At 41.0% G+C, this 12043-nt stretch overlaps 1 protein-coding gene across 1 annotated transcript in view; it reads right to left on the bottom strand.

Annotated features, from left to right (window-relative positions):
- igdcc3 (immunoglobulin superfamily, DCC subclass, member 3) overlaps positions 1-8142 on the bottom strand; it is a 53289-nt gene extending 45147 nt beyond the window's left edge. Inside the window, exons 1-2 of the mRNA XM_056413027.1 lie at positions 8076-8142; positions 2254-2559 (exon numbers count right to left, since the gene is read on the bottom strand). Coding sequence (XP_056269002.1) covers positions 2254-2559; positions 8076-8142 — 373 coding nt within the window. The remainder of the gene's footprint in view (positions 1-2253; positions 2560-8075) is intronic.
- Between the last annotated feature and the right edge of the window lie 3901 nt (positions 8143-12043).

Raw genomic sequence — 12043 nt, forward strand, 5'->3', positions numbered from 1 at the left:
GTGTGACATAAAAGGTAAGGTACAATATCACTAGGTTTGACTGGCAATCAACTACCACAACTAATAGTGCAAAGAAAGCCTCATCAATAGGACATAAAAAAGAAGTGGGACATTTCTCTACGCAATAAAAAAATCAATGCAAAAAAACAAAAAGACAGTGTAATTTACAGAGAAATGTTACTGTTTTATGGAAAATCTTCCAAAATACAAAAATGTATTCGTGAGTAATGATTGCGAACACCAATTTGTATCTTGTGAGTCCCTTTGAAGGGTCCCAGGAGGATTATTCCCACAGTGATGGTTTCTCGCTTCCTTGAAAAAAGTGAGACTCCATTAAGGAGGGAAAGACTGACAGTACAGCAACACCTCTACTCATTCCATGCCTCGCCCTCAAACTGCTCAATACCAGCCAAAAGGTCAGGGGTCAGAATGTGACTTTTAGTAATCCTTCAGTGCCTGCCCAGTTAATACAAGACTACAGGAAGAGCAGAAAAGGATCTGCAAAGCCCCGCCAAAACAAAATACTTTCACCATGAATGATTTTGAACTTTAGCCACCAAGTCCAAGGAGTTCTCTGTGTCAGGTTCATTCACAGAGATTGAATCTGTATTCACATCACAGTCTTTAAGCAACAGATGAGTAGTAGCGCAGGATTGCTCCATGCTCGCATAATTTAAAAGTGTTCATGCTCATAGAGGATTGATCCCTTGAATTAAAAAGATGCATTTGGGGAATATTACATACACACAATTTGTGAGGCAACATTTGAGATAACCTTGAAACAGCTTAAAATATTATGTTAATATCAAGGAAATACAAGCCAAATGTCAAATGTGTATGCTAACAGATATTATATCATACACATTACACTACATTGATAGTGGGGATCATAAGGATACGTTGATTGTTTTCTCTGTAGCTTTTTCAGGTGATGAACTCTGTGTTCATAAATCTAAGGCTATTTCCGGACAATACTGAAGACTTTTTCCAGAAGCACAAAAAAAGCAATTAAATAGCTGCTTAAATCTGACCTTTGAAAAGGAAGGGGAGGCCTTAAAAGGCAGCATGTGTTTGACAGAGCCAGCCACTGAGCTGAAGTGACTTTTCCCTTTGGCCAGTGAGACATCCATGCTAACCTCCCTATCCCGCTGAGTGAAAAAGTTGTATTGGCCACAACAGCACAGCAGTGAGCTGTCTACACACAGCCTGGGAATCAACAGGCTTCTGCGAGCCTTTGTCCATCTCTGTTTTACGGAGTATATCTAACAGAGCCTCCAAAAAGCCTTAACTCAACACAGCATCTAACAGTACAGTATCACTAAAGTTGTGTGAAGCTCTGTGAGTCAGAGGAATGTGCACATCCTTTATGCCTTTGATTTAAAGAGGAGACATGCACTGTGTATGTGTGAGAGCAAAGAGAAGAGAGGAGTACACACATTCAGAATGACTGTGATATGATGAACATGGAAATAAACCATGGCAACAATAATGAGAAAGTCATGCTGAACTAGAGTGACTTCAAATAAGAGATTTGGTGGTCAAGCGAGAGAAGATTTATCCAGATGCCTCCACCAGCGGGTGGGCTGCTCAGTTGATTCCAGCTTATTGCACTTTTACAAAGCAGCTTGGAGACTTTCAGCATGAGAGCTTGTTAACGCTAAACTCAAAAGCTTGAACTTCTAAGCGGCACTGTAGATGAGCATCGGAAAGTTCATTACGCTTAAAGAATGGTGTTCAAATATTCAAATGACTCCACGGTCGGGAAAAATAAGAACATTTTCAGCGCATCATTACTCTGATTAATGGCACTGGAGGGAAATGTGATTATTTAATGTTTTGAATTACATTGTTTAAATTAGTCGAGGACACAGATCACAACTTAATCAAACGTATGCAAGTGTTTGCAGAGTCCGCTTGTGTCGTACCTGCATTGCTCAATTATAATTTATCTTTTTTACACTTGGGAGGACAAATTGACAAACAGATTAACCCCAGACTAACTATTGAGTTGGTAGTATCTCAAGATAAAAAGATAATTTAAGATGAATTTAAGTCGGAATTTAAGGATAACAACCACTAACACACAGGTTCAAAAGCTGATTACATTTTGTAGTATTTCCATTAAAGAAAGTTGGATGAAAGATGGATACTATACTCTCATGTGTGAATGTAGGCAATCAAACTAAACATAGCATACCGTCCTTACAAGTGTCATACATCTTACATTACTGAAAGAAAAAAGAAGAGACTTACTGGCTGCCTGAATACGAGCCTTGCGGCTCACCACCAGCCCAAACAAATTCTGTGCCACACACTCGTAGTCACCCTCGTCAGATGAGCCATGGGATTTGGTCTTCTGGAAGTGAGCGATAAGGAGTGAGCCATTGATGAAGGCGACGTGCTGCTCATCCTGAGTTAAAGGCAGACCGTTGTGTCTCCACTGGGTCGTAATTGGGGGGATGCCGTCCACCTGACAGTGGAGCATGAGGGGCTGATCCTGTACAGCAATAATGTCACTGGGCTCCAACTTGAAGGAGAGCTCTGCTTCACACATCACACCTGGAGAGAGACACACACACACAAACATATATGATAACTATATCGTTGAGCATGAAGGTTCATTTTTAACCTTTGTGACGACCCTCCCCCGCTGCAGCTGGGTACCTGGCCTAAAAGGGCTTCCTGGTGGGAGGAGCTACCAGAGAGGATAAAAGGAAGCACCAAGGGGAGGCTCTCTCTCTCTCTCTCGCTCCTGCACACATGATGCTTTTACTCAGCTGGGCCTACTGCACCAGCCTCGGCATGTGCTTCTGTTAAGATTTGGTTGCTACAATAAATAGTTTGTTATAAAGATCGATGTGTGGCCTCCCTTTTTGTTACCAGCCGTGAGCCTGGTGGTAACACCTTGTACAAAGGAGGTGCCAAACAAGGTATTGTTCATGTCTTAGTTTTTTCACTGTTGTCATAGTAAAACTACATTCATGTTTGAGAAAAAGATAATTAGTGGACACTGAGTTAATATTCAGCCACAAGCCTCAACACTGAAGCTGTATTTACTCACTCATTCATTCCTTTTCTATTCCTTACTTCCAGATCATACCTATCCACGGTCACGAAGGACAGCAACAGTTGTGCCTTGAACATTTATAACATTAACCCTCACACTCAACAAACATGAAGAATGCTCTGTATGTTATATCACTGATAACAGCTCACAAGCTTTGTCGGCTGTAAAGCCTTGACGGAACTACCTCCAGGCTAGAGTTACAAAGGAATTTATAGGATTGAATGCACCATATCAGAATCAGAATCAGAATCAGAAACAGTTTTATTGCCAGGAATGTTTACACAAACGAGGAATTTTTTTTGGCGGAAGGTGCAACATTTGGACATATCAGCATACAGTACATACTCTGGTACTACACACACACACACACACACACACACACACACACACGCACACAGCCTTGTATGTGATGCTCATGGCAACAACTTTGTCACCGTGATAGCAGTGTTCTTTTTCACTACTCAACACCAAATAATATGTGATTAGATGTATTTGTAGTGATGCTTCCCACTTTATAGAAACGTGAGGAGAACCTTTTTTTATTTTTATTTGCAGTTTCAGGGTAAAAAAGGGGGAACAGGAGAACAATAAATAAAGGATGTAAACAGCCTGACCTGACTTGGTACTATAAAAGAGGAGCTTAGCGGGCTCTCTTGGTATCATGTTTCAGCTGCTGATGGACTAAGCACTACCAGCCTCTGCCCCAGGCCCTGGAATCTGGTAGGACTGGGGCGAGGGGGGGGGGGGGGGCAAGCACAAGGGTCAAAACAGAGAACCTCCGGCTTCATCCCTCAAATTCCAGCCGAAAAACACTTCCCCTTAGGTGCAGACAAGGAATTCATTGACACACTCCTCCATGAAGATCACATATAGAGTATAATGCAAATAAACATTAACTCTACCTCTCTTCTTGCTCTCCTCTCTTTATGTGACCGCCCTCCTTTTTCTTTTTCACTCAACAAGTACGGAAAGTAAATGGCCATGGGAGCAGAGAGACATCAGTCCTGCCACTTGAGAAAAACAAGGGGGTAGTGGTGGAGAAATATTTAACCCTTAGCTGGCAGGCAGTGATCCCACTCTCCAAAACCTGATGCTGGCCACATGAGCTACATCTCTTTTGGTCCAACAAAGATCAGATGTTTTCACATGAGAAGCAGCCAGCAGAGAAGAAAATAGCTTTCAAAGTAATGAGCTTGCAGCCACACGTGCAGTCAGACACACTTTATGGATAATTATCTCATAAAGTATTATACACTGAGCAAAATGCTTCTGGAGACATTTGAGGGTGTAACACAGATGAGTGTTTTCCATAGATCAGATTGACGGATATATTGGAGGCTTTGCATTTGCAGCTTTCAATGCTGTCAAATGACATTAGTCAATGCTATCACGCCTTGCAGCAAACAAGGTTCACAGTTGAGTGTGCAATGGGTTAAAATGGCATTGATTCTGAGTTGATTAAATAACTTTATTGATGTTGTATATACATCCTCGTTACTTTAATTAGGACAATACGTTTCTTCCATTAGCTCAAACAATGTCAAAGTTATTGGGCCCTGGCTTTCCTGAATAAAGTGTAATGGTAAAATATAGTACTGTCATGTTATGTGAAAATGGAGCTACGGTGATCAAAAGTTTTAGAGTGATTTAGTATAGTGGGAAAATAAGGGTTGGACCCCTGCTGTCGTAAAACTAATGGCTTTCCACAACGGGGGATTAGGGGAAGCAGATACAAGGTTTCAGGGTCTTGATCAAAATAAGGAGTTGACCCTTCCGGGACGAAGGAGAGGGGACTTCTTCTTTGAAGTTGTCGTATAAATCAGAATTAACACTTGTGTGTGTTTGACCGGGGCTAAGAGGCGTAACCTAATGTTGTATAAAGAAGACTGTGACTGTTCCTTCGTTGAATCTTGTGTCACAGAGTTCCCTGAGAAACGGTGTCAGAACTTTCCTCCTTGCAAGGAATAAAACATATAATCTTCCACTACAAAAGCTTGTCGCTAGAGTAACTGGCTCGTGTAAAGCTGAGCTCCGGGTGGGGAGAGGGTTACAATCAACAGTGTGAACAAGATTAGAGAAAAGCAGTTTGGATACGGTGCTGAATCCAAATGAGAGAAAGCAGATAAGAGAGGCCAAAAGAAACAAGGGCTCGGCATGTTGCTCCGTGCGGTTTAGGTTAAAGCCACCTGTGAATGCTGAGCATCCAGAGGGTGAGCAGAGGAGAGCACAGCTGTGGAAACCAGTGGCAAGAACGCGGCCTATCCACAGAAACACATGTTCACAGACATAAGACCACACAGCCATGGATTTTCATGGTTAGATAAGGAGACACACACACACACACACACACACATCCTAATGCAGAGGAAAGAGACACTAATGTCGGATTACTGGGTGAGACCAGAGACAAGTGTTGGCCGACTGTGGCTCATTCTCTGGCTTACTATTGACAGATAAGTGTGGCTGGCTGGCACAAAGTTTTACTGCTGCAACAGTAACGTGAGGATCACACACCAGCTACTGCCAGACAGATGGAGTTAGTGCACGAGTACCACCGATAGAGCTCAGAGAGCTTAGGACACGCCACAGGCTTCTGGCAAGAAAACAGCTTGATGGCATCATATTGTATTGTATGTAAGTTTTTTAAATGTTTAGATTTAGTAGGCATATCTTATAAATGCTACACAACATATCAGAATAGTACCCGTGGGTAGTTTGTGTTGCTAAATGACCTGCTTTGCTTTCCCCCTTGCTCTTTCAGCATCCATATGTTGCAGCTCACTCTTCACCATATTAACAAATACAACATACTGCATTTCTCAATAACCAATAGAATTTTATTTTGACGGACTGCTGCAAATTCCATCATGTTAGGTATGTTTGAAATGTGGATAAATGTATTCTACACTCCATTTAACCTCCATTAATCTCACTGAACTGTAAATGGAAATATGATGCTCCATTTGGAAGAAAATGATGCATGCCAACTAGATTTTACAAGTGGAGAATATTAAACAGAAATAGACTTACACAATTATCAAATATCACAATAGAGGTGCCTTCAACCATGCACGGTAGAAGTCAAATATTTGCATTTAGATCAAGTATATGTATATGCATGGCTGAAACAGCAGAGTAAATATATGCATGCAGCATTGATTGTATTCTCACCTATAGGCTTCTGCATGACAAAGTATTAATCAATACCCTTGCTTTCTAGCTTCCTTAATACTCATGAGCATGTAGTTTCAAGAGGGCTGTTATTCGCTTGTTTGTTATAATAACAGAAGTTCAGCGATGATTAAACAGACATTACAGTCATACTGGTATTAAAATGCAGCACATGAATGCTTAGAAATAGTCCATGTGTTGGCATGGTGGTAGATGGAGTGCAGCTGTTGCACAATTCACATCTCAATGTTGTACAATCTTGTCTCACAGTATTCATCTTCATATATTTCTATGGGCGAATAAACTACATACTGGTAGCTTTGTTTATGAAGTGAAAGTTCTCCATATCTTTCTCTCACATGCTCTGATTTACCACCGATATGGTCTTTTTTTCTGAAGTCTGAAAGACAAGCTCTTAAACTTTCATATCATGAGATCCTCTGAATGACATCTTTTTGCTTTAGTTTTAGCTCCTCGTGGCATGAAAGAGCTATAATGCAAATATGTCTCGGATTACTTCTTATCAACTCTTCGTGACATGTCATAAAAAGTGCCTTCATCTGAACTGAATCTAATCTCTGACGCTTTGTTTCTTTAATGGGATCCTTAGATTGGAACCACATCCATTACAGGGCTGTGTTTCTAAAGTGTATGTTCCCAGTCCTCTGACTGAAGTTCATGTTATCAACCACTGTATACTAGTCTTTATGATTCCAGTCGGGGCCATTGTGGGTCCCTGTGTGGTATGCTTTGCAAATACTCAATAGTCTCTCCTGCCTTTGAATTAAGGGGCCTCACAAAGAGAGAGAGAAACTGTCTATCATAGTGAACAAAGGGGCCAAAAAATAAAAAAAATGTAAAGGAGGAGAGGGACAGCCTTGACATTTAATCTGTACAAATATTCTCCCCAGCAGGAAATAACCACAGTCATTTAATCTATCCTCTGTGACATGCCCACTTTCATTCCCCCCAGCCACAGGGTGGTGTGCTGTAAGGACTCATCAATCAAGAACACCAGCACTTTGAAAGTCTCCTGATATGAAAAAATAACTTCTGTCTACTTCTTAAAGTAAATCACTTTTTAAAGTTTTTTTTTAAAGATTTAGGTATGGTAGTCAATTTTGATAACATTAACTTTTAATTAAAGATGAAAGGGTATATTGTCATTTAACCACCTAAAAGCACAACACTACACTGGTTTATTTCAGTTTCACTGAAGCATCAGTCATAGTGCTTTTAATAGTGTAATTGAGAACATGTACTGAACAATAACACTGAAAGAGCTCTAAATCTACAAGCCATTATTTGACATATTGGGACACCTGATTAAAAGACAGTCATGAGAACAACTTAAGCAGAAAAGGAAGCACTTTCTGCAGAGTAAAAAAAAAAGAAAAAAAAGTACAATACAGAAGTCTTTCCATTCCTCCGTGCTCCCATCCACATACATTTGAAAACAAACGAAACACTCTCGAGAGCAAGTAGCACGTGGCTACCGTGTGTTATTATGGTGCTCATAAGCAAGATAGACCTGATACATTGCCCGTGTAAAGTGATGCCTTTGAAACAACACACAATAGTCTGCTCTAACATGTAAAGTTCCGCACACCACATGCAACTTTAAATACACTTCGAAGTATTCAGTCCACAATACTAACGGACACCGGAGAGGGGCCAAGTTCAGGGTGACTGGCCAGGCGCGCACGCATCGCTGCTTGCAGCGTGCAGCGGGCTCCGGGGAGCAGCGCACTCACAGCGGTTATCCTCCACAACGAGACCGACCGCGCGCCCCGCGGCGCGAGACTCTCCACTCCCGCAACGAGACAGTGCCACTTACCGATTAAAGCGTTTAGGAGTATTCCCCAAAAGCACGGAACTAGGCGGCGGCGCCTTGTGGATGCCATTTGATCACTTATCGAAAGATATCCCAGCACTTGCAGAAGACAGCGTGCAGGTGAACAGACGGGACGGTTAAAAAAAAAATCACACAACAAGACGGATATCCAGCTCCAGCTATTACATGTTCCGACCTACAGTACGACAGTGTGGTGGCTCGCTGAGGTGGAACACGCTTTCGCCATTTTAGCCATCTATCAGCAATATGTCAGCATCCCGCTCTCTCTCCTCCTCACTCAATCAATCTGCTGTATCCCCAAAACAGCCTCTCTCTCTCTCTCTCTCTCTCTCTCTCTCTCTCTCTCTCTCTCTCTCTCTCTCTCTCTCTCTCTCTCTCTCTCTCTCTCTCTCTCTCTCTCTCTCTCTCTCTCTCTCTCTCTCTCTCTCTCTCTCTCTCTCTCGAACAAAAGAGCTGGTTGCGTTTATCCAAAACGCATGAGAAACCTACAAACACGGCCAATGATACGATGTACTAGTGGTAGCTGACTATTTCTACACACGGGGTAGAAATTACAATATTACTAACAATAGTAGGCTAATAATGAATCACACTTAGAAATAATGCTTTTCTCCAAAACGCATGAGAAACCTGCACAACCTGTCAATGAAACAGGTCGCAGACTATTTCTACACACGGGGGATGTGATATGCATGATGACCATAATAATAATAATAATATTATGGTACTGACCATGTTTCTAACAATAAACCGGATACATGATCAAACTATGGCCGCACACATCTTTCCCCTGTCATTGGTTGCACACAACATATATGATAAAACAAATGATTAAACCATGTTGATCACAGTGACCACATGGCAGCCGTTTTTTCGAAAAGCAGGCTTAGTTTTTTAAATATTTATCATGCCAATAAAAAAAATAGAATACAATTCGGTGACTTGGACTTGTTTTGTTTTGTATGGTTCGACACGTGAGTCTGATATGATAAATGAACAAGGGGGACCTCGAGCACTCAGTTGCAACAAAGCAGCGGTTGATGAGCTGTACTCGAGCTCTCCCTGGTGGACGAAGCATGTATTTGGACTCTTAACGAAAACATATTATGTGTAAAGGTGCGTTCACACCAAAAGCGAAACTATTTTTCGCGTCGCCCAAAACGCGTGAGGGTCCGTGTACGTAATGTTAGTTTGTTTTTTCGTTTAATTCCAAATACGGAATACGGAAACCCCGTATTTCGTTTCTGCTGTCTGAAACCAAAAACGACAGAACGGAAGTGCTTAAAATGAAAGTCAAAATAAAAGCCAGTGATACATATTCGTATTAACCTTAGAAGAATATTAATTAATCAATATAAAGAATAAAGAATTAAACGGGGATATTTTAACGATGCAAACACATAGCAGGGTAACGTTAGAAGAATATTAATTAGTCAATATAAAGAATAAAGAATTAAACCTGGATATGTTAGCGACAGTGGTGACGACGGGAAGTTTAATATTCAAGTACACAGCAAGAATCACCTTCTCACTTAATCGTTGCATTGTTTGATGCAACACAGTTCCTAATATAGATTAATCAAAGTAATGTTTCTGTGCAGAGTTGTTGATGTTATTATATTTATATTTCCACCGCTAGATGGCAGTATACCTGTTATTGATACATATGTATTTAATGCCGTTTATTTCCTCTGATATTTATGTTCATGGTTAATTTCCAGCATAGTTGTATACATCATGTATTTATTACTTGTTTTATTTGGGTCATTTTGGAACTAAACATTCCCACATGGAAGAGTGAGGATATGATGACCACGAGGCAATACATATTGACAATTGAAAAATAAAGAGACAGTAGTTGATTTTTTCTTATTAAGCAGCCTTCAGTTAGCACCCAGTCACAGCACTACCTGTGCTTCACCTGTAACCTTCATTACTACATCATCATTACATCAACAGTTAATGGGGACAAGTTTTATGTTTATATGTGTGTGTGTGTGTGTGTGTGTGTGTGTGTGTGTGTGTGTGTGTGTGTGTGTGTGTGTGTGTGTATGTATGTGTGTGTGTATGTATGTGTGTGTGTATGTGTATGTATGTATACGTATATGTATGTGTATATATATGTATGTATGTATATATATATATATATATATATATATATATATGATTCTTTGAAATACGTTTTTTCGAGAAATCATAGGTTAGGGCACTTATAAGCTCGTTAGCTTCAGCCTCGACCCTTTCGGTCAGCCACTTTCTTCTTTTGTTGAATTATGATTGTTGTATATTTTGCTGATCGAAATAAACTAAATCATCATCAACATGTAACCTGTTCTGTTGTTACTCTGCTGTCAGTGTCTTACTCCTCTGACTACATCACATCATCATCAACATGTAACCTGTCCTGTTGTTACTCTGCAGTTTTAGCCCTCTGACTACATCACATCATCATCATGTAGTCCTCTGGTCTCCAGAAGGATGGAGCTCTGTGTTGTGTGTGAACATGTTTTGAGGAGTTGACTCCATGAGTTATTGTATCAGACTGAAACATGGAGAGCAAAGCTCCTCTCACATCTCTAAGATGTCTCACATAGTTTATAGGAGTGATTGTTAGGCGTTGTTGTCTGTGTTTAGCCGTATGGCTATATCTCTGCATGTACATTTAGAGAAGCCATATTCAGCTCAGAGCCTTCTTTAGCTTAGAGCAACAGGTCATGACCTTCTTTAGCTCAGAGTAGCCTAACAGGTCATGGCCTTCTTTAGCTCAGAGCAGCAGGTCGTGGCCTTCTTTAGCTCAGAGCAACAGGTCTAGCTCAGAGCAGCAGGTTGTGGCCTTCTTTAGCTCAGAGCAGCAGCTCACATGTACTTATATCTGATCCAATGACATCTACACACTTCTAGATTAGTAAAGTAAGACAATCTTTGGTATTTTCTAATTCTTTATGTCAAGCACAAGTTAACTACTCCCCTAAAAGAGGAAGCCTTCAGAATTAGTGGTAGCATTGCATTAGGATTACATTCCTGTATTTGAATTGTATTGCTGGATCTCAATTCCTCTGATTCTTCCATCTGCAGTTAATCTGCTCGCATGATTTACATCATCAAAGTTTTGCCTTCCAAGAGCTGTTCCAAATGAAAAGTGAATGTCAGATGTATGAACCGTCCTGACTGAGCTTCCACTGAAGCTTTATACCTGCTACAAGCTGAGGTCAAAATGGTGTTTAGTATTATGTGATTTACTAGGTTGGCTCAGATTGTTTATCATTGATGTTTGTTCCTGCTGTTTGATTGTAGTGCTCAGACATCAGCTGTGTTCTTAGTGAAGCAATAGGTGTCAGATAGGCATCATGAGCGTCGAGACGCTTCGCGAGGGGCGGGGCTTTTCTCCGTGTCTCGTCTCCGTAAAGACCGTTATCATTTCCTTCATCCACCAGAATAACTCACAACTAGTTCTGCTTTATATTTGTTGTGGACATCCCACACACTAACGCCCTCGTGTTTGGGTTCATGACATCACCCGTAGGCTCACACAGCTCGGTCACTTTCACCGATGAAGTTACTGTTACGCCTGAAAGACTTCCGCTTCCAGCGCTACGAGGCGGAACTCAAGAGCTGATTGGCCCGAGTTGCGAGATTACCGCCTCAAAGTTGAAATATTTGAAAATTGCGCCGCTGTAAATGCGTCGCCCACATCGCGTCGCCCCAAACGCCCCAAACGTGCCGCTCGGGAAAATATCGCTTCTATCGCAGCCACACGCATCTGTACGTTGACTTTTCATGGGATTCGGTCGCGCGAAAAAATAGTTTCGCTTTACATTCGTATTTGGAGTGTATATTGCCCCCCAGCTAAGAATAAGTTAGCTTTGAGCAACACGCTTGGAATAAATGGAAAATAATAATTAAAACGTTAAAAGTCAATATTATAAACACTATTTCATTATCTGTTCCAC

The sequence above is a fragment of the Pseudoliparis swirei genome, chromosome 4 (genome assembly GCF_029220125.1).
Source record: "Pseudoliparis swirei isolate HS2019 ecotype Mariana Trench chromosome 4, NWPU_hadal_v1, whole genome shotgun sequence".
NCBI lineage: Eukaryota > Metazoa > Chordata > Actinopteri > Perciformes > Liparidae > Pseudoliparis > Pseudoliparis swirei.